This window comes from Lytechinus variegatus, chromosome 3 (genome assembly GCF_018143015.1).
Source record: "Lytechinus variegatus isolate NC3 chromosome 3, Lvar_3.0, whole genome shotgun sequence".
Lineage (NCBI taxonomy): Eukaryota > Metazoa > Echinodermata > Echinoidea > Temnopleuroida > Toxopneustidae > Lytechinus > Lytechinus variegatus.
In genome coordinates this window covers 69589573-69614623 of record NC_054742.1, presented here as the reverse complement: position 1 = coordinate 69614623, position 25051 = coordinate 69589573, and the positions used below count along the sequence as shown (strand labels likewise).

The 25051-nt window shown below is 34.4% G+C and overlaps 1 protein-coding gene across 1 annotated transcript in view; it reads left to right on the top strand.

The window, feature by feature from the left end:
* The first annotated feature begins 5352 nt into the window (after positions 1-5352).
* LOC121411802 overlaps positions 5353-25051 on the top strand; it is a 49293-nt gene continuing 29594 nt past the window's right edge. Inside the window, exons 1-2 of the mRNA XM_041604665.1 lie at positions 5353-5773; positions 21588-21630. Of these exons, the coding sequence (XP_041460599.1) occupies positions 5621-5773; positions 21588-21630 (196 nt within the window). The 5' untranslated portion in view covers positions 5353-5620. The remainder of the gene's footprint in view (positions 5774-21587; positions 21631-25051) is intronic.

The window sequence follows — 25051 nt, the reverse complement described above, 5'->3', positions numbered from 1 at the left end:
CATTTTCAATACATTTACTGTGTCCTTGAATTCGTTCTCCGAAAATTGCCAAACTGTTTTTTTTTAAAGCTCAGACCCTTCAAAGCAATGTCCATCCATCAAGTCCTCAGCTCCCGTTTAGACACGCATGATTCAAGTGGTCCAGTGGATTAGTCTATGGACTTTGAAACAGAGGGTCGTGGGTTCAAATCCCAGCCATGGCGTGATTTCCTTCAGCAAGAAATTCATTCACTGTGTGCTGCACTCGACCCAGGTGATGTAAATGGGCACCGGCAGGAAGTAATTCCTTTAAAAAAAATGTGTGACTTAATCGGTTTCTTAGCTTAGCCGGGGTAATAACAATAGTGCCTTTTTAAAGCGCCATGAGCACCGAAAGTTGGACCTTTGCGCTATATAAGTAGCCATTATTATTATTATTATCATCATTATTATTTCAATCCACTGCTGTTTATATGCAAAACGGTCCAATATCATATGATTAATAAGAGACAATTGCAGTTTGGCACTGCGTGAACTCTGGATTTCATGCATGCATTTGAAATAAATCCAGATTGGTTTAAGTAACTAGCCAAACACTGGATTCATATTTAATCATAAAATATTGAAATTTAAAGCTCAAAGATTGATTTTAAATCGTTTGAGATATGTAAAGAAATCTTAACGATTCACATTGCATCCACAATTTATCTGGTTAAATCATTATCCGTAAAACTGTTTAGATTTATTTAAATCTTTGCATAGTAAAAAAAATGTATATCAGCGCTGGTTGTTAACTCTGACTATTTTAGTTATTAGTTCTGATTTAAAACGCACTTCTCCATGACTGTCATAATAAGCATACTGTCAAAGAATGGCAGCTAACCCGACAAGCTTCGTGAAACCATGGAAACGATCGATGCCCAGATTTACCGCGGCGCCGGTATTTGTTTCGTTTCTTTTTATCTTCTTGGTGCATTTATCTTTTTTTGACATTCTCCATCCATATGAACAAACAAATAAATTTTCACTATTATCTCTTGACGATCTTAATTTCTCTCCTTTTGTGCAGACAGGCGTGCTCTACTAGGGTCGGTGCAATTGCAGTGGCAGATCTACCGGGGGGGGGGGGTGGGGGCTTGGGCTGTCAAGTTAAAGAAATTGTGCTTGATTATCAAAGGTGCTTAAGAGTGTCCAATTTTCAAATTGGAAAATAATTTTTTTAGCTTAGCGCTCGCATCGATTGTTGAGTTGTATACCCATTCTGCATGTTCATGATTTCAAAACATGCTATAGGAATGTCCAGTTTCAGGATTGATCTAACTATAAAAAAAAATCAGCTCGCGCTTAGCGCTCGCATAAATTGTTTGATTACATACCTGTCCTATTTATGATTGGAAAAAGTGGTTAACCGTTCAAGTTTTCGATATGAATATCAAAAACTTTCTTTCGCGCTCCGCGCTCGCAATATTTGATTGGTTATTTGATTTTTTATAACAGGGGTAATAGAGAGTTACTTATTTCAGCTCCATCTTCTTTTTGCACTTCCTCTTCCTTATTTTGCCCTTTTTTCATGTTCTCTCCCCCCCCCCACCCTTCCCGCTCTTTTTAACTTCTCCCTCAAAATTTATCGAAAAAAAAATCACAGGGGTCACCCCCTCTGCTCCCCTGTGAACACGGCCACCGATGGAACTCTCAGAAAGCAACTTATTAATTAAATTGATAGCGTATCGTTTTCAAAGTAAAGGAAGATTTAATAAATGGTTGAGGGTGCTTAAAAAACACGTGAAGGTAAATTGACTCAATGCACTAGATACGTGCAAAAAGAAGATAAAACACAATGAAGTTTTATGATTCCTTATATTACAACATAAAACTTTTTTGATCTTCGGGGTTGGAGAAGTTGGAAGGTAATTGATACCCACTCGTGTCATGAGTGAACATTTGCGTAGGCATTGAAATTAAAGAATGTTTAATAAAAGGCTAGATTTTCCTCTTTTCTTCTGAAACCTCATACCTAATTGTAACAAAAAGAATATCGTATTTCTCATTTGATAAAAGAAAATATGTATACGCCGTTTCTTCCGCCTTTTTAATTCTCTTGCTTCGAGAACCCATGACCTTAAACGATATTGATTTCCATATTGTCTTCGGAAGAGCATGTGGAAAGCAAAATGGATGAAAATGACTCGATTGGATTTGTTTTGATTTGATCGAAAAGATGATGACAAAAAAATAGAAGTAAGACAATGTTTAAGGCCATAACAGGCACGATAAAAGGCCCCCTTTTTTGACGTGCATAAGCCTTTTAGAGAGATCAGACACAATTCAATACAAAATCAATACATGTCTATCCAAAAAAAAATGACCGAAAAAGATTTTGGTTTCTACAGGTTAAAAAATGTGTGTGTGTGTTTCAACAGGAGTAAGCGAGAGAGAAAAGCGATCGAGCTGGTCACAGAAGCACTTGTTATTATCATTCTCTTATAAGAGTGCTTTTTGATAGACATTGACTTAATTTGCTCAGACATGTATTATTAGTACAAAGCTTTTGTTGTTGTTGGTCTGCTCTGAAGCACCTTGAGCATCTAATCAAGGTGGAAAGTGCGCTATACAAATCTCATGTATTATTATTATTATCATTATGAAAAATAACGTTCTTGTGCATTTCACATGGATTTTTAAGAAAATGATAAAATAGTGAAAATAAAACTATAGATTTTGTTTTATTTGATACCTGCTTTACATAAAGGGATGATTCTCATAAAATTACTTAAAGCCCGATCCCACTGCACTGACGGATGCAAAGCGGATGTACAAACGTAAAAAAAAAAAAAAAAAATCATGCCATCCGTTGTGTACTCATTGCATGTACGCTCTATCCATCGAGCATCCGTCCAGTGTGATTTCATCCGCGCAAAAAGAGTTGAGCTGCACGAAACTTTTACTTCCCTCCGTGTACGGTGTAAATCCGCAACATAAACGAGCAACAAACGTCCCATGTCCGTTACCATCCGTTAAACGTCCGCTGTATCCTCTCTGCATCCTCTGCATGGGAATCCTTGCAAAAAAAGAAAATGATGCAGCTTAACAACGGAAAGGGGGATACGGTAGATGAAACGTCAGGCTAAAGGCCTGGCTGAGGCCTTATTATGTACCTACTGGAATAGATGCGGACAATGCGTTTATATACGTCTAGATGTGGATTCTTGCATTCACTTGATGTGTGAATTGATGCGTTAATTTGTTCTTTCGACTTGCGTAATCTTCCGGATACTTTTGAACACTTTACGAATAATTACGAACAAGGCTCGGAACATGCCCTGCCCAAACAGTGTATATGAGAAAACAACCTTATACCTCCATGACCCTTCAAACGGAATATTTTAATAAAATTCTGAACTAACTAAAACAAGGTATAGACGTTATTTCTAATTCAAAGAAAGAAAATTAGCAAAAATAAAATCACAAATCGACAAATATGTAAAATATTACAATAAAAAGGAGGAAATTTAAGTGTAAAAATATGCATTTTCACATAAAAGAAAAAAAAATTAAAAGGAAAGTTTTACTAAAAATATATTATGCAGGTTTTTTTTAGAAATGGTGTGGGAATGTCCAAAATGTAATTTTCATGCCAAAACGTACATAAGAATAGTAAACTAGATTTCTTATTTTTTTGTCAACAGATTATTGATAAATCTTGAAAGCAAACAAAAACTAATATCATCTAAGAAAACAATAATAATGATGATATAGGTTTCCTATCAATAAAGTAATAAACAGGGAAGGTTCTTCAGAATTTCTTGGTGTTAAGATTGACATACGTGGAAAGACAATATAACTGACATTGGTAAAATATCATGTACTGTTTGTTTAATGAGTATGAGGAGACTTGAAATTCATCTCGTCACCACACATCCACACTGATCTATGTAAGACAATGATCTTGCCTTGTACATGTATAACATATTACAATATGATATGGGGAAGCACATCATCTTATTTTGAGCAAAAATCATTTATATTGCCAAACTGTACAAAAAATAATCACTAATTCATCATCATCCCATTGTTTCGGAAGCTTACAATTTTGTAATATTTATGATTTACATCGTTATTTTCTCACTTGATTTTGTTTTCTTAATCCAAAGGGACCCTACTTTATACTTTTAAAGTCTTAATGCAAACATGACTGTATTCAACAAAATATATTAATGACTTTTATCTCCGAAATACATGTATCATTTTTTTTATACACGAAGGACGTGCATGTCATCGGGATCGATTTGGGCAACAGAAATTGAAACGTGTCCATCTCTGTCCTGATGATAGTTGAATAAGTAGGCCTACCAGTTTATTGTTATCATATTTTAAAATTTTAACTGTTCATGCGCAGAACTTGACCTCGATAGGTCTCTGGCCTTTACCAATCACCTATATCCACAGACTGCATATATTGGTATTACCTTTTTACTGAAGTCGCTATATTGATTTTTTCTTGTTTTAATTGTTTTCCTTTTATTCTTCATATAATTCTTGTCCATTGTGGATGTGAATAAGATGAATTTCAACTTTCAAACATAAGAAACATACAACTTAATATAAATTTTGTTGTGGCTTCCCATAATTTAAGCACCAATTTAGACCATGGTCTAAACCTGACTGCAGAATACGGGTCTGTGGCTTTAAGTCTCTGCGTGCGAGTCCATCATCTGCCTTTATTCCCAATCATCATAGGCGGCGGAAGCGGGGGGGGGGGGGAAGGGGGGACGTGTCCCCCTAAATTTGAGGAGGGGGGGACGGCCCCCCCCCCTAAATTTGCTGTTGATGACCTTTTTTTTCATTTTTTTATATTGATCTTTTTATAACTTATTCTCGCAGAGCAATGTGATATTTTATACATTAAAAATAATGAAGACGCAAGTTATTCGAACACTTTGCTACTATTAGACGTTTGCCAAAAGGGGAATTAATGACAATATCGTTCCCTAAGAAATTTATTTTTAGATAGGGCCTACTTCATCCTTTGATTTTTTTCGCATATCTATATTCTATTCATGTGCACATTGGTAGGCCTACTTGGAATATGCAATTGGGATTTTCTAAAGCCTCTCTTGCTTTAATGATCATTACTCTTACCAGACGGACTCCCAACATCCTATTGATATCTGAATACCTTATTATGACTTCTGAACTGGGACTTGAATATTTTAACTGAGAAGCCTAATTATTTGAAGTTCGTATTATTTTCTAAATTTAGGCCTATACCTGCTACGTTTACAGGACTGGTTTGGAGCTGTACCCCTTTATCGAGAGAGGGCACTCGACATAGTTGATCTACCACCACCTGTTAGAAATTGGCAGAATTAACTTCGTGAATTTTTGGGGATTTCTTCTGTAGTATAGTTCGAAATACGAGTTGATGTGCAGGGACGATCGTTGATGCACTTGGTCATGACGTTTCAACTTCACACTTATTAACCTAGCAAGCTCGGTGGAATTCTATGAAGTAGAAAATGTGACGAACTGTATATCAGTCAAGGACCGACATCACTTTGATCAGGATGTGAAGTTTTGAGAGATATAGAAAAGTTTCTGGATCTGAACGACACTAAAAATCTTCGGTTCTCCATTTGCCATCATGCGCCTTCCCCGTACGCCGGGACCACCGGGGTGGAGCGGCTTGTGTTCCGTGGTTCTAATTCTGCTGGTGTTGGTATTTTGTTCGTCGGGGAGTGCTTGCTGTCTTGAAGAACAAGGCCCGACAACGGATTGTTCTTTTTCACATGGCCAGGTTTGTGCCTTCTTCTTTTTCTCTTCTTTTGATGGAGTAGATCTATTTGACTTTTTTCTTAAGAATTATGAGACCTAATTTCTCTTTGCAGTAGTAATGAAAAGAAAATGCTAAATTAAGAGCAAGAACTAAGTAAGATGAAAATAATACTCCATATTTGTAATATTAACCCATTAAGTATTATCAATCTTATGTATATAATACCACAATTTTTTTTCCAGGACCAGGTTATTTAAGAAAACTAAATTGAATAATGAGGCTCTGCATGAGCATTTATCTCTAACTTAGAAGTTAGAGGAATCCACTGTGAGGTGTTTGTCACAAAGCAAGGGATGGATGTATTCTTGTTCTCCTTTGAAAATAATAGATTTGAGAAGTGTTTATATATATATATTTGAAGAAAAAACAAGTTATTTTAATTTCCCTGTCATTTCTTGATGAATACTATTACAAAAAGTGATACATCAAATTTTAGATGTAGGCCACCTATTTTTAATTTCCATGCAGTTACGTTACTGGAGGTTACAATCATAACAAAAATCAAATCAATTGAAGAATAAGTCATCAATGACAACTTAAAGAAGATCAGTCTTATTATTTCTTTGTTTGAATTTAGTTTGCAGTAGCACTTTCAAATTTTCACCACTTTGCTGGGTAGAATGAAAATGACTACAAATTGTATATCATAGATTACAAAAGCAGGTAATTTAAGCATTAGTTGATTCAGAAATGGCTAAAATATGTCAAATACAAAAATCTAGTCTAAATTCTTTTATAAATATATTTACTTTTTCAGTCATTTATACTCCAATCATACTTTTTAATAGCTCTTTCCTATATCAAATTTAATTTACATTTTTGGTCTTAATATATATTTGATAAGAAATCATAATAAAATTATGCATTTATACTCTTATATTGAATTTCATGGCATTAACACACTCTATTGAAAAGTGGGCTTAACTATTTTTGACTCACTGATTTACTCCATCATGCATCAAGCTCACTTAATGGGAAAGTTCAGCTGAAAAAAAGTTTGTTGTAAAAATAGCAGAAAAAATCAAGGAAGGTTTGAAGAAAATTCACTACACATTAAGAAAGTTATTAGAATTTTGGCAAAGAGAAGCTCCTGAAAACTGCTTACATGTATCTAATGAAAGAGAGCCAATGGAGTAAATTAGAAAGTCAAAAGGGGCCTAAGGGCCCAACATTGGTTGTTCCACTTTATATGTTTTTCATTTTGCCTCCGACGAAGATTCTGCTAGGATCGAAAGCTTAGGCCCCTTTTGACTTTCTAATTATTAGAATTTTAATGTTTTGGATTTGTGACGTCATAACCGGGCAGCTGCCCCATATGATATGTGAATATGTGATATGCAATTATGCATAAATTTCAATTTTGTAATGGTTCATGGTGACTTGTGTGAAATGATTTGGGGCAATTCCACAGGTTGGTCCAAATCATGTAACGTGAGTTTTGGTCCAAATCATGTACGTGAGTAACCGACATATTCGAAAGATTTGCCAGGAGCATAATAGAATTTCCCAAGTTTTGTTTTTATACAAAGGATAGTCAGACTGTGTACTTTGTTGTGATAAGGAGATGTTTAATTCCTATCAATAATAATGGAGTTACAACTCCAAGTATGAGTCAAGGTGTCTCCAAATGTAACGTAACCGTGGAATAGCCCTTTGTCTATTCATACTGAAGGTACATGTACAGTAAAAACCATTTTCAATTTTCCGTGAAAATGGCATTTCATTGATTTTTTTACCATACGATATGTAAGAAAGCTGCTCGCATAGGATGTCGCAAATTAAATGATGAAATTTCTAATAACTTTTTTATTTTTTGATGGATTTTTCCTCAAACCTTCGGCAATATTTGTTATTATTTATTCTGCTATACGATATGTAAAAAAGCTGCTCGCATAGGATGTCGCAAATTAAATGATGAAATTTCTAATAACTTTTTTATTTTTTGATGGATTTTTCCTCAAACCTTCAGCAATATTTGTTATTATTTATTCTGCTATGTTTACAATAAACTCTTATCAGGGTGAACTTCCCATTTAAAACCTGAACAATTGATTTGGAGACTGATTTTTTTTTTCAATTGATCATAATCTTTGCTATCAAATACCAATCCTAGAAATCAACCCCGTGTTCTGGTTTTGATTAAAATTTGATCCTGTTTTTTTTACATTCTGTTCATTTGATATGACTTGATCATTAAAGCAAGTTCTTAGTCTTAATTTGAAATTTGTTGGAAGTATGGATTGTTGTTATTAGTATTGGGGCAAGAAAATATTTATATTTTCAAATAGAGACCGAACAGTAGGCCTATTTTCTTTTTTTTTATTCTTCACTCTCAAGTCTCAACATGAACAATACATTCCTAACCATTTACATTCATAAAGTCAAACTAAAAAGCTGTGTGTCAGCTGACCAAAAGCAAAGTATTACATAATAACCAGTGAAGTAATAGGCTAGAGGCCTATATATACTAATGATATTATAACAAAATCATTTTTAGTCAGGTCTTATTCTTAATTAGTTAGACATATATGACTACAACTTGAAACCTGGACAAGGTCCATAGATTTTTATTGATTTTTCTTTGAGGGGGGGGGGGCATGTTCAAAGTTTTTAACTATATTTAATGTCAATTTCATGGATGTTTTGAATTTGAAGTGACTTCAGTTTGCCAAAGAAAGTTGGGATTATTCATTCTGTGTCGATTTGGAGCCTCAAGATCTTGATTTTATTTTTAAATGCCACCATGATGAGACGGTGGGCGATGAGCTTGTCATCATTATCACAAAATGTGAATCATTTGAATATTTTTATCTTATCTCTTGCTTCATTTGCATGAATTGCTTACATATTTGCCTGCTTTCTTTATCATTAGATATAGCCAGACAAAATTTGTGATAAGAATGATTGGGTCTTTGTAAAATATTTGCTCTGTCTCTACATTGCTCAATGCTCAAGTACTTCAGTTCGATTTCAGAGTTCAAACAATTAGAATACAATCAAGAATATTTGTGATTAATTACTTTGACATATATATCCAAAACAATTTGCATTGAAATAAAAGAAACTTCTTGGAGAAAATCCAATTGATACCCACAGCAAAACTATGCTGATTTTCGGGTGAGTGGTGAAAAAAAAATGGAATTCAAGCATCAATTTAACGAGAGTCCATTCCAAAATGATTGGACCAATTCTATTTTAGATCAGATTTCAGTTTTAAATGGGTACTTCAGGCTGAAAATAATGAACAGATAAGAAAAATCAGACAAGCAAAACACTGCAAATTTGATCAAATTTCGACAAGGAATTTGCATTATTCCAATAAAACAGTTCTAGGCATGTCTTCAAGAATATTCAATGAGCAAACTGATGATTTTATATCTCCGCTTGTTCTTTTGTATTTATTATATTAAAGTAGGTTTATTTAAATTTGTTCCTTCAATAACTAAAAATATGGATTGACAACTGATACGTATTTCATTACAATGGAGATGTATCATTTATACAATGTATGAAAAAATGAAACAATTGTGATTTCATGTAGTAACTTTAAAAAAAATGGAAAGTGGGGGATGTGACATCATCAGCTCACCTAATGAATATTCATGATGATGTGCATATAACTGTTTTCACAATATATTGCTTGACTTCGAAATTTAATGACTTCGCCCCTCTCGCTGACTTTTTCCATTCTTGCTCATCTTTTGAGACCAAATTTGCGACGCTGGGGTACGTCATTCCAAAACGAGTCCACTGTTTTGAACAGTGGATTCGTCAATTCAAAACAGTAGACTAAGGAATAAAATATCATGCTTATCCATGATGACAGGCATCAATTTGTGACACTATGACAAGATCATGCGTCAGTCTTTGACATTATTCAATGTGAATTAATCGTAATTTGTAATTGTAAATGAAATTTGCATAAAGCCGTTGGTTCAACGGATGGTTTGAAAAACCACCTGGTGATTTGTACTTTTGTACTCAACCAGAATAAATGTTTTGTGAAATTCAGCAAAATATTGTCATCACTTTCTTATTTTACATCTGATATTTGTTATATTTTTCACGATGTTGTCTGTCTGATTTTTTTAAACGATTTGTGTTGGGTTGAATGTCACTTCGCCTTCGCTTTGATAGATAATAATAGTTGATAATTATATTGAACAAGTATGTTAAAGGACAAGTCCACCCCAACAAAACCTTGATTTGAATAAAAAGAGAAAAATTCAACAAGCATAATACTGAAAATTTCATCAAAATCGGATGTGAAATAAGAAAGTTATGACATTTCAAAGTTTCGCTTATTTTTAACAAAATAGTTATATGAACGAGCCAGTTACATCCAAATGAGAGAGTCGATGACATCACTCACTCACTATTTCTTTTGTATTTTATTATATGAGATATGAAATTATATTTGTATTTTCTCGTCATTGTCATATGAAATGAAGTTTCATTCCTCCCTGAACATGTGGAATTCCATTATTTTAACATTTTGTGCTTCAGGCAAGGAGGTCCTAATCGTCAAATTCGTAAAAATTGAAATATTGTATAATTCAAACAATAAAAAACAAAAGAAATAGTGAGTTAGTGACATCATCCACTCTCTTATTTGGATGTAATTGGCTAGTTCATATGTTGAAAATAAGCTTAAATTTGAAATGTGATAACTTTCTTATTTTACATCCGATTTTGATGAAATTTTCAGCATTGTGCTTGTCTGATTTTTTCTATATTGATTCAAATCAACATTTTCTGAGGTGCACTTGACCTTTAACAAGCAATGCATGACACTGGCACTGGTTATCAGACCAGTAAAAATTGTTGTTGGGCCAGAACCTTATCAGAAATACCCAGATTTACTGGTCCAACATGACATATCAATTTGTTTGCGCTCCTTTTTTGCAGTGCGTAGCGTGTTAAAATATTTCCCTATGGAGAATAATAGAAAATACGCCGTTTTTGAGGGATTTGCTAAGATATCTCCCAAACGCGTCAACAAGGTGATCTATCAAAACAGAATAGAATAGAGCAGATTCTCACCTTGAACATGATATGATTTTCATTTAATTTTAGTGAAATTAAGTTCTGTAACTTTTGAGGTTTTTGGAACCTTTCTTGATGATTTTGGAAATCCATTTGTACATGAGCCAATGGGCAAGTGCGGGAAATGAAACGTTTGGTGCGACTTCACATTGTTGTAAAAAAATATATACGTCACAATAGACCCTATCAAAAAAAAGACATTTTGCAGAAAATGCTGTAGATTGCGAATACCTAAGAATGATTTTGATTGGATTAAAACAAACCTCTGTCACTTTTCTCATATGCAAAAGCTTTTGCAATAATTGGTCACTATAGTTTGGCGGGTTCAGCCGATGGCATTGTGTGTACACAGTACACACGCATAGCTAGGCAACGCAGCGCGTGAAGAATTTTGCACGTTTTCATTATTCGTACAGCGACGACTTGAGTGTATGTTGGATAGGACCGTACCATTTTTGACCGGGGGTGTGCCAATGAATGCAAGTGATCAAGAAGAGTCACAAAACTGAAGGGAGTGAGAAAACAAGGAAAGTGAGAGGGAAATTTACGAAAACAAGAAATGCGAGGAAAAATGACAAGAAAAGGAGAGAAAGGAGAAGAAGTGAAAACACGCAGCTGAGTGCGCTCACGATATGTAAGTTGAACACCCCTGCACCGCAATGTAGTAGCCCGCCACTATACACGTAGACTGCCTGCACGATGCGAAGACAGCGGCGCGTATTAGTGACTGTGCGTTAAACGTCCCATTTCTATGCCTTATAAGAGGAGCGTTTTTTGTACACAACAAATTGATATGCCAGTAAAAATAATTTATATCAAACTGATACAAATGATCTCTTTTGTAAATTATAAAAATGGCTCTCCTAATTTGAGAAATTGCTCTCATAAATTATGTTGTGAGTGTGTACTGTTTATTTGTATGGGGGGGGGGGGGGGTGGGAACAAAATCAATGAACTTGACAGCATAATTATTTCTAATGTTTTTATTTATTTTGGGGGACCAGTAAATTTTGGGTTCAGACTGGCCAGTAAAAAGTTGAAAATCTGGGTATCTACTGGTCTGACATTAGGTTGGACCAGTAAAAAAAAAGTGTTAGTGTGGAGCCCTGCAACAAGTATGTTGAACAATGTTTGTCATAAATGATGTAACCAACAAATATGTTTTGACTACAGGTACATGTATATATGCATGAACATATTGCAGGTCTTTCACCAGTGACCTCATTTTTAACTATATAGGGATGGCATGGTTTGAAAGACTTGTGGGAGCGTCATTCCATTCTGTTCTTATTAAGAGGGGAACAATGTCCCTCCTCGAACACAGTTCACAGATCTATGATTTTTAGATTTTCAAAAGAATGGACTTTGGAATTTGGATCCATCTGTTTATTCATCTAATTCATTCTTATGTGTATGCTGGATTAAAAATGTCTGCAGATCTTTTACACTTGTAAGCCAAAACATGATTTTGGAAAACTGTGTACCAAAAAACATCAAAAGTTTGATATTAACAATGTATTGAAATATCAAACTCATCCTCGATGATACATGTACATGATAATGGTGCAGACCTTTCCAGTTGGTTTACATGGAGACCAATGCCCATGGCCGTGGTTACCATCTTTTCATGCCGAAAAGCACCAAACAAACATAATTTTGTGGTGTGAACAAGGTCATTGTGAAATTCCCCCGAACTTTTCAGTAGAATGTTGATTCAATATCTTTATAGAATTTTGTTACCTCGCCTTGTTTACTGTTGGTGGAAAATGAAACTACATCTCCTCCAAACAGAGGGTACAGCTGTTTATTTATTTTTTCGCATTACTGTACTTTCAGTGGATGCAGGTGCTAATTTCTTTTTGGTGATGCGACTGATTTTGGTTGTTAATATTGGGCCCAATATTTGAAACTGACTCTGCAGGTTGAATTTAAATGAATATTAATTCATTTCAACACAGATTAGCATCATGGGTTGTCCAAGAACTTTGACGTTATTATTTAAGAAATAAGTCAATATTCCTTTGTTTCCCCCATCAGCGATGTTAACAGCCATTGAATAAATGTGGTTTGTCCAAACGAGCCAATAATATTGATTAAAACTTTTGTTCATGTAAGATTGGATTCATCGTCCACAAGAAATAATGGAATTTTGCATTTGTCATGTTTTTAAAATTTATTAGATATATTAATAGATAAAAAATGCTAGGGTCTAAAGGCACAATATTCAGACCATTTCAAAGCAAAGTTGGCTCAGTCGGTAAACGTCGGCCCTTCAAACCAAAGATCTTGGGTTTGGAGTCCACCCCGGGCGGATGACTGAAGCCAGTGGAGGCCCCGTGTAGAGGAGAATCAAGAGTAGGGGGAAATCCTGGTGTAGTGGTCCACCTGCATTCCCCACCCAGTTATCGGGAGGAGAGACCTGTGGGTCATAGTTCTGTGTGCGCATCCTTCTCGGCGACCCAGATTGGCTGGCTCCTCCAATGTGCCTCTGAATGTCTTTGACAGATACATGGCGCTATACAAATGCTGTGCATCATCATCACCATTTTAATGACTGTAAAGCCAAAAAATATATATAAAATCTATAGACTATCGAAAGTCCCATATTTAAGATAGTTGTTGGTGATAGTCCGGGGTAGCAACCTTTACCAAATGCTGATTAACAACGTAAGTTTCACTTCAAGGGGGAAAAGATAATACAGTTTTGTTACCTTCAGGAGGTTATGATTGTAGTAATCAATTGTCTCTTAGGCACCAATCTATTCACAAGACTTTGTTATGGCTTATTCACCAGCTGGTGGCATGCGATCATCACACCAGCATCTTCGTAAGATCCCCAAAATATTAGAAGCGTATAATATTGTGGATGGGCTTTCTCTGCTGCAGCACCATCTCTAGAATAAGTTTTCATTAAAGGACAAGTCCACCCAACAAAAACTTGATTTGAATAAAAAGAGAAAAATTCAACAAGCATAACACTGAAAAAAATCATCATAATCGGATGTAAAATAAGAAAGTTATGACATTTTAAAGTTTCGCTTCATTTAACAAAACAGTTATATGCACATCCTGGTCGGTATGCAAATGAGGAGACTGATGACATCATCCACTCACTATTTCTTTTGTATTCTATTACATGAAATATTCTAATTTTCTCCCCATTGTCAAGTGAATCAACGATTGATTCATCCATAAACATGTGGAACTAGCATTGCTTAAAACTATATGATTCAGTCAAATCTTGTCAAATCTTTGTCAAATCTGTAAAAAATGAAAATATTGTATAACTATAATTAAAACAATAAAAAACAAAAGAAATAGTGAGTGACGGACATCATTGACTGTCTCATTTGCATGCCACTAAGCTGTGCATAGGCCTATCACTGTGAAAAATAAGTGAAAATTTAAAATGTCATAACTTTCTTATGTTACATCCGCTTTTGATGAAATTTTCAGCGTTATGCTTGTTTGATTTTTCTCTTTTTATTCAAATCAACATTTTGTTGGGGTGGACTTCACCTTTAAGTTTGATTAAGAAGTGAAACATACATTAACTTAATTCTTTTCTAATATGCAGTTCTTGACTCGACGACACTCATCTAAACAATTTCATACATTTTAGTTTCCTTGTGCACCTCAGAATAGAATATTTAGTAGATAGACAATGCTACGGGTATATAATAAACACCTATTATCATCATTATCATTTAGTAGATCATGTTTTAATAATTTTTAAAAATTCATGCTGTAATCGTAAATATTGATAGTATGCTTCATGCTATGGGCTAGCCAGTTGCCAGGGGGGAGGGGGGTACTCAGTATGCAATGTGTGGTGGGTATGTGCCACGTTCCAAGGACCCCCGTTTTCACAAACATTTGTAGTTTTGTTTTGTCTCGCCGGCGGCTCATGCATACCTACCACTTTTGTGGTCGAGTCCCCCCCCCTTCCCCCGGGCCAGTTACGTAAAACAGTTTTATTAAACAAAACACAAAGTGTGTAGCATGGGTTGGGAAATTCTGTCATTGATTTCTGGTAGATATCAAAAAGGGAGGGTAGCGCTAATAGAGTTGTAATATGTTAGATGTTCATACGTTTAGATATGTTATCATCATATTATAGTTATTATATGATCTCTTTTATTTAATATGCTTTGTAATAATACTAGTAGTCTGTAAATGACCAGCCCTTATGAAATACCTGCATGGACATTGCTTGTTTGTCAACAAATGAAACATTGGATCCATCCTTTATCAAAAGGGTGGGGTCAAACGTCAGAGTTTTCAGGATGATAGTAAGAACATGTTAAACCAATTTATAGTCAGAATATGAATACTAAGGGGGGGGGGGGGTGAGCGTACATTTAACCCACCCTGCCATTGTTGTAGTGATACCATGAGAGAGACACACACAGCCTAAGTTGTCAGAAGAGGAACTCCCCTGTTGGAATTGGAAAAATGGATTACCTTGTAGAGAGAGGTACCTATCTGTTTGCCAAACAAATAGTATGAACCCTCTTCTGAAAACAAATGGAATGTGAGTCCGTGCTCTCTAACTAGTCTGTTTAGTCAGACCTTGTATTATGATTATGAAAAATATGTGTTTGAAGCCTTTTACTAATATGATTTACACGTATGCACCCAATATGAAGTGCATCAAAAATTTAAGTAAGAAATAAGCATAGAGTTATAAAGATATGAATATTGTAAGGTTTATGTCAGAGGAAGCTTGACGCTTGAGCTCACAATAAAAGAGTCTGACTTTGAGACACTGAATATTGATTGAAGGGGAATTCCCCCATAGAGAGGACAGTCTGTATTCTAAAAGGTATGGATTTAGCTCTGAATTGAATGGTCAGTCTGAATCAAAGCTCTGTGTGGGAACCTAAGAAACAATGCAATACAATCAATACAATAATTGAAGGCCTATTTATATTGAATTCTCATATTGCAGGCTTATATGGATACCGTATTCCTTCGTGTTCTGGTGATAGCCATAATTTTTTGCATTTCATGACGTGATGTAAGGGAAGGAATGAATAGAATATTGAGTGAATGATTGAAGAATGAATATTATATTATATAAGAATGATTTATGGAAGGAGAGATAATGAATGAATCATTGAGTGAATGGAAAAAGGGAATGGATGAAAGAATTATAGATAAAAGAACGAAAGACAGGTTATGAATAAGTGAAATGAAAACAATTGAGTGAGTGAAGGAATGGAAAATTGATTGATGAATAGATGATGAACAGATAGAGCGAGTGGGTGGATGAATCTATGAAAAAAAAGGAATTAATGATTGAATGAATAAGTGAGTGAGTGACTGAATGACTGACTGACCGACCGACTGACTGAATGAATGAATGAGTGAGTGAGTGAATTAAATGAGTGAGTGAATGAATTGAGAAATGAATGACAGCAAGGTTATATGAATGAATAAAGAAACATAAAATTTCAATTTACCTGATTGATAAACCATGGAGAACCACAATTCAAAAATACTTGCAGATTGAATCACTCTACTACAATATTTTGTTTTTGTTTTTAGTGGAATATTTGTTGCAGAAAAAGTATGTTGCTACATATTTTATGGAAACTAATGTTGCGTACACCATGCGGTAGTTCGATCATCGCAATATTGACACAAGACATGCTGTAAAGATACAATATAAATGATGATGCAAATATTTGATTTTCAGTGGTTTAGATAAAAAGTTTACATATGTATTCAAAAGAAGTCATTTGATGCATGAACAGAGATCTTTATTGCAATGTGTTTTCAGTTTCAGCAATGTTTTACTGAAGGTGAACAAAAAGTTGAATCCCATAAAAGTTTCTTTTACTTCCAAGGAAAAATAAAGTATTTTTTGAGGGACTTTTAAGAATTTAGTGCCCCGGCCCAAATTTTCTATGTTGTACAGTTTATAATAATAATAATAGACAGTTCTTGTATAGCGCATAACACATTTACAAGGGAATTTCAGGAACTTCATTTAAGTTTACCGTCCGAGGGGGGGGGGTGCTTTTCTTTAAATTTGTCCTGGCACCTTGTGTATTTTCCCCGCTTCTTTTTCTATGGAAATGTGCATGGTCCAGACAGTCATTATTTTCTTTGCCCCTGCTGTATGGCAAGCCATTTAAAAAACTTATTTACATTTTGTGATGTCAATAATTGACTATCATAAAATGGAAATAAGTTTTTAAATGGCTTGCCTGTCAATTACAGTTGTGATGTTAGATAATTGACCTGAATATCACCAAGTGCTATGTAATATATTTTGTACCAAAGTTTTAGTTTGTTATTATATACACAACAAAAAAAGTAAGTCCCCCCTTGAACAAACATCAATAATTTCCGAACCAATTCGAATTATTGATATATTTTTACATGAGCGTGTAGGTAATTTTATAGGCTACCCTCTGAGTAAATGTTATGGACGTATTTTACGTCATGCTTCAGTGAGCACCGTCAGAAGGCAAAAATGTCACTTTTCAAAAGTCACAAGCCAAATATCATGACTTTGATTCCATTTTACTGGAACTAATTCCACATTCTCATCATGAAAAATAGTCAGAAGGCTTGTAAAAGGTACTTTCTACAGTACGATACAACTTTTTTGCTAAATTTCATGGTTGAATAAACACAGGTCCAAATTTGCAATAATTGGATTTTTTATACATTTATATCACTAAGAATGAAAGAATATGATGACAGTTATTTTTGGGAAGAGTATCTTCAACAATATTCATCGTTTCACGGTTCAATGAACATTTATTAAAAACAAAAAATACGATTTTCAAATATCATAGACAATTATTGCTTCGTTTTGGTAACTGAAAATGATCTTTTCTAATTTTTTTGTTATGTTCACGACCATTTAACTTGCTTCAATGATTCAAAGGCTTTTAATTAAACATTCACGCTTGAATGAACATGTGGAATGTGATGCTCTCTTTTTTACGTTATTGGAAAAAATGCAATTCGTAACTATGGATATAAGTTAAAAACGTCCTTGCATAGTTCATTTGATTTGATTTTTATGAAAATCCCGATGTTTAATGCATCAGTAAGCACATAATATTCGAAAATTATGCAAATGAGAAGAAAGTTCAAAGCCTTGGCCCCACTCTGTGCCGTGTTGAATGGTTATTTTGGTGTGCGCGCCTTTTGGATAGTGTTACTCTGAAGCCATGTGCGTAGTTTCATGAAAAAACTGTTGGCAGAAGTAGCACAAACCGTCCATGAAACAAACCCTCATTTCATATTTGTGAAAATTTTGACTTCTTCTCTCATAGACTTGTGTACATTATGGGTGCATATGTTAAAGCATACTTAACCCCTTATTCAATATGGTGGAACTTTTTTTCAAGGCTGTCTTTAGCAATGTCATTTGGCAGTAATGTTTATTAACCTATGGGCAGAATTCTGTGCGAAAATGAAATCAATATGTTTATTCATGGATGAGTGAGCACGCATCAAAGTGGGAAAATGGGTATTTTCAATGTCACGGACTCATTTTAAAGGGTCATAAAGTGCATATTGAGGGCAAATTCGGTTTTAAATGTTTTTGTTTTATCATCCATCATTTCTATCACCACACACTTTTCGAACTTAAAACATTTTCATGGTTGAGCGAGCACATTCGAAAACTTAGGAATGAATACTCTTTATACGGCATAAATGTATTCTTTTCGTAACAAATTTTCATGATCAGTTTAATTTATGGGCAAATTAGTGGTGGACCCAGAATCTTAAAATGGGGGAGGGGCCTATAATCGGGGGAGCCACCAACATTTTCAAATTCTAACATGATCTATAGCAAGTTGTAAATGATACTACCATAACCCCCTATGATGATACGTCACAATACAGGGGCCGCGGAACGGTTTTCAAAGTGGGGGGGAGGGGAGGTTGGGGTAGCTGAGCCAAAAGTGGGAGGGTGGGGGCTGACCATGCAAAAATCACAATCGTATGGTCATATCAACTTCGGGTCTAATTGTGTGTGGAGTGGCTAAATGATGGATAGTAAACCAGTATAACACCATAAAATTCACCTAAAAAACAACTTTTGTCCAACATTGTATTTGCACAATCTGAAACACGACTCTTGTGACTTTCAAAAATGGTCATTTTTAATTCAATCTTTGATTATTCATGCATGACTCAACCGATCAGTTTCATATTTCCCCAGGAGTTGCCTAATGAGTGTAGAAATCCACCTACGAAACATCATATCTCAAAATCATTCCGTTCAAAAGTTACAGCAATTTGATTTAGGGGGGACTTACTGTCTTTGTTGTGTATATAACACAAGTTCATTTAGTTACAAATGACTAACATTACCAAAGCATGCCACCAATAATTAAAAATCTGTTTTTGCATTCATATCTTCCCTCAAACCCCACTTATTTCAGCATATGTGTAGTAAATTAAGTATTGGATGAGCCTGCGCCTATGAATGTTTTTAGTAGAAATATGGTGCAATATAAATGCTCTGGATCATCATCATCATAGTAAAAGATATACAATGTAGGACTACCTGAAATAATGATGAAGAATCAATAATTCAAAGAAATGTTTTTACAAATTTATTAAGCCACTCCTTATGTCAAATTAATGGAAATCATTATAATTCTTTGATATTTTTCTTTTTGGCAAAGACAAAGAGACAATGTATATATTCCAATGTATTGCCAAAAATGGCATTTAGTTCTTGGAAGTAAATACAGATTGCATTAAAAATGTTTTTGATGAAGTATTAATGGGTTTTTAGGTGCAGAAACCATGTTTTAAATAAGAGGTATTGCATTCCAATCACAAATTGGAATTAATTGACTAGAAATGGGAATAAAAAGTAGATAAAAAAGAGCCCAAATAGCAGCCAAAAATTCTTAAGATTTAAATCAGGCTGCTTATTTGCTTAATATGTGATTTGCAAGTATAATTAAAGACCCAGACCGGACCCAAAAATGAAATTGACAAATTATATACCAATCGAAAGCTTATAAGCTACTAAATACAGCATTGTGAGCTTTATTCATTTTCACCCTTCCCAGCTGAGTATTTTGCTTAAGAATATTCCAATTATCGGGCTTCGAACCCGGCTTAGAAAATAGGCTTTATTGTGCTTTTCAAATGCCTCGAGACCGTGACGTCACGTTGTGTAAGAAGCGTCGCGATTCCATAGGTTTGTACACAGAAAAACTGGGTTATTTTTTTGCTTTCCAGATTACGCATTTCATTTTCTTCACTTCCATCACAGAGTGATATCACATATATTTTTTCCTACATGCTTAAATTATGAAATCTACAGGTTTGAACTAGTTTTTGCCATATTTTATTTCCTGCTTATTTGGCGTAGATTTCAAATCTATCTGCATTCAGATTATGTATCACAACTTTTCCTGACGTAGCAATTTAGGCCCAATAAGAGCCAAACAAAGAAGTCACAAAAAAGGCAGTGAATAGTTGTAGGTTTCCATCAATTTCAACAGTGAATAATTGTGAGTGCCATTTTCATCTGAAAACGGGGGAAAAAAATGGATTCATAATATAGAAATGGAAGAAAATACCGAATGCTTTTGTACACAAACCTATGGAATCGCAACCCTCCAGACACAACATGACGTCATCCTTTCCAGGCGACGTGGGGTGCTCAATCAAAGCGTACTTTGGAGGAGCAGTTTCTTTGATTTTTATCTAATATTTCTTAAAATGGAAGGAGATGTATAGAATATTTTTGGTATATTTGTATTGTATGAATCATTGCCTTTCTTTTAATATAGGATTGTTTTTACACCGGTCAGGGTCTTTAAGGTTTGTTTGGAAAAGAAATGCTGTCACTTTATGTTTAGTTTAAAAAAAAAACTTCACATGTATTTGTATTCAATGTATTTGAAATCAGAACCATAACAAGAAGAATAGAACAATGGAATGAATGGGAACAATAGTTTGGAAAACAGTTTCAACATTTTCCCAGGAATGATATGACTATTCTTTATCACTCTTGGTTTGTGATTTATATAAAAGGCCTAGAAATTGCACCATTACTCTGTCATATTATTTGCATAGTTCATGTCCTTTCTGTTCATTTCCATTGATTTTAATCTTTTCCACCTGTAAGCCCTGCCGATGCAAACTGAAAGGGTCTGCCACGCCTTATCCATTTGGTAACAACACAAAATTATTTTTTTCTATCAAGAAAATTATTGACAAGAATTTGATTTCTTGATTTATATAACTGAATTCTTTATATTAAATTAATAGAAAATAGAATCAAATGTATAGGTGTGGTAGCTCAACAGATGATGATTAAAAATCAGTTAGACATGTTAGGTCTGTGAAATGGTGGAATGTCAAAGAGTTTTTTTTAGACAAAAAGATGTTTTTATATACCTTTTTTTATCATAGAGTATACACCATCACATGAATAAGTTGACTAAATTATGTTTCCAACAACATGTGGTGGGAATCCATCATTTAATTACTGTTCATGAATTTTTAATGTTCTATAATATTACATGTGGGCATAGGTTTCATTGAGTGCCATTTTAATTTATGAGATCTTCTTTAGTAGTAGTTCAGGAAATCCCCCATAGTTATTGAAATTATATGTTATTGATTTTAAATAGTGTTTGTTCGAGATTTGAAATTTCATGTAATTTAGAGATCAAGAACTAAAGATATAATTACTTTTTTTCTCTCCTCTGAATTTTCTTTTCTGCAGGATTTTGTCGACTGTGAAATTGCAGAGCGTGGCTACTTCTTTGGTAAGTATGTAATGATAATTTATCAGAAATCAAAGCAAAAATGATAGTAAACATATATTTCTGAGTTTATCACATTGCATTTAAAGGGGAAGTTCACCCTGAAGAAAACTTTGATGTAAAAATAGCAGAAAAATAGTAAAAAATATTGGTGAAGGTTTGAGGAAAATCCGTTAAAGAGTAAGAAAGTTATTAGTGTTCAAATTTTTGGATTTGTGACGTCATAAACGAGCAGCTGCCCCATGTGTTATGTAATATAAAATGCATGAATTTCAAATTTTGTATGGTTCCTGATGACTTAATTTTGTTTTCTATTCATGATCGGGTGTGAAATGATCTGTCTATTGATTTACAAAAGGTACAGTGAAAACCATTTTCAATTTTCTGAGAAAATGAAATTTAATTGATTTTTTACCATTCGCTATGTAGGAATGCTGCTCGCATATGACGTCACAAATCAAATAATTAAAATTCTAATAACTTTTTAATTATTTGATGAATTTTTCTCAAACCTTCTGCAATATTTTTTTTTATTTTTCCTGCTATTTTTACAATAAACTTTTTGTCAGGGTGAACTTCCCCTTTAAGGTATCTCCCCCCTCCCATTGGTCCTATTTTGGTGTATTTCCAAATATTCCTTAAAGATATATCCATATAGGGTAACATTTGATTAGAGATAATAATTTACAAGAAGAGATGTAAAAAAAAATTATATTTGACCAATGAAGATATAATGTATTGCGAAATGGTTTGACAACTCGTGGTCAAATGTTTGTATAACAGTACAGTTGAGTGATCCCGTATTGTAATTTATTTAAAATAAGCAGGATTTTGTGAAAAATGGTAGTTCAAATATGACTATTTTGTTGTCATTGTGTTAGTGTTGCATGTAGCAATTTTCTTTTCAAATCATTATTTAGATATTCTTCAAACTTAATACATCAACAGCAATACTCTGGATGGTAATGTTAGGACCAATATACTTTTGAAGTCACTTTTCACACTGTACACTGCAACCTACTGAAATCTGGGGGGTGTTTCACAAAGATTTAAGTATGACTTAGAGTCGCACTTAAATGCCTAGTTGCGCGCAGTATAAAAGGCATGACATCATTGGTCAGATCATGCCAAGAGGACGCGCACTACTGCGTATTGATCAATAAGACTGCGCGTTGCATATCATGTACGCGTCGACATTTAAGTGCGACCTAAGTCATACTTAAATCTTTGTGAAACACCCCCAGGATTCAGGAGCCCTTATAACACAAAGCTTAGCAATTATCGTACAGCATTTTTCTACTTGATTTATTGCATTGACTACAATATACAATCAATGGTGAAAATCAAGGGTACGATTAATCGCTAACCTGTGTGTTACAGGACCCAGGCCGGGGGGGGGGGGGGCACTCAGTATATAATGCATAGTGGGTATGTGCCGCAGAGGGGACCCCCTTTTTTACACTCAAATTTCCATTCCGAGGCATAGCATTTTTGTCTTATTGAGAAAAAGAACAAAGAAAGCCGCTCCAAAGCATAGCATTTTCTTCTCGAGAAAAAAAAGAGAAAAATTCGCTACAAAGCTTCGCATATTTTCCGTTACGCCGTTTCGGTCGCAATTTTGGTGAAAAGCGGCCGCAGCTCGCTGTCTGACCATCGCCCCTGCGCTAGCACGCCCGGCAGTCGTGCCGCCGGGCTAACTGCATGCACGTTCCATAGGGATGTATGTACGCACTCGCACGCAGGCGACCTGTTCCAAGGACCCTCGTTTTCACAAAATTTGGAGGTCATGATATTGTCCATACTGACCAGTGACCACAGAAAAAAAGTGATATATTAGATATATCAATTCATTCCATCAGAATTGAAAATGGATGAATTGTACATTGTAATTCTTTTTAAAAGGGAAAGCCCAACCCATGAAATGTTTTGTTTCCTTTTTTAATAGAGAAAATCAAACAAGTATGACAAGTGATTTTCATTAAAATCATATGGAAAATAAGTAAGATGTAACTAGTGTGTTATGGACTCAGGCACACGTCACACAAAATAAGCGTTATACGATAGCAACTTCTCTCTCAATATTACCTATGAATTAACTTACTGAAGTTCTGAAGAATCAAGTTTTCTTGGATGACATCTGATTAAAGCATTATTAAAGGTCAAGTCCACCTCAGAAAAATGTTGATTTGAATCAATAGAGAAAAATCAGACAAGCGCAATGCTGAAAATTTCATCAAAATCGGGTGTAAAATAAGAAAGTTATGACATTTCAAAGTTTCACTTATTTTCAACAAAATAGTTATATGAACGAGCCAGTTACATCCAAATGAGAGAGTCGATGATGTCACTCACTCACTATTTCTTTTGTTTTTTATTGTTTGAATTATACAATATTTCTATTTTTTTTTAGGAATTTGACGATTAGGACCTCCTTGCCTGAAGCACAAAATGTTAAAATAATGGAATTCCACGTGTTCAGGGAGGAATGAAACTTCATTTCACATGACAATGACGAGAAAATAACAATATTTCATATAATAAAATACAAAAGAAATAATGAGTGAGTGATGTCATCAACTCTCTCATTTGGATGTAACTGGCTCGTTCATATAACTATTTTGTTGAAAATAAGCGAAACTTTAAAATGCCATAACTTTCTTATTTTACATCCGATTTTGATGAAATTTTCAGTGTTATGCTTGTTGAATTTTTCTCTTTTTATTCAAATCAAGTTTTTGTTGGGGTGGACTTGTCCTTTAAGTTTTTGTAAGAATATTGAATGCTACAGTTTACTTAATTTGTTGAACCAAGCAGAAATCAGACATTTCAAGTAAGGTTTATGTTCGATAGCTTAAAGCTGTATTGCTATTGTATTTTTTTATACTTAGGTGAGTTTTAAGCCTATAAATAGAACAATTTTCTCTGTCATAGAATTAAAGGTGATTAAGAAACAATCCCTAATCAGGAATCCCCTCCATGTATTTTAAATGATGCACCCTAACACAAGCAAATCACAATTTGTATGTGGGTCCCAAATACAGTCTTATGTTTAGTATGTGACTTATTTTTTTATTGGTCGTAAAAGATGTCGACAAATACATTTAAGTGGAAGTTGATTGTAGAAAAATAATAAATCTTTGCATATCTCTTTGCAAATACACTAACCACATTTTCCACCGATTTCATTTTGATATCAACCACAGGCATTCGGTATATTACACTGCATGAAACTATATGTGGTAGATTTTGTGTGCATGGCACTGAATGTTTTGTTTTTTGCAACAAAATAGAAAAGAAACTTGTCGATGATGTTTTGAATTTGTCAACAGTTGGGTAACTTGCATGGCTATACAAAATATTAAAATTTGTTAAAGTACATACCAACAAGGAAACAAAGCAATCAAGATTATCAAGTTGATTTATC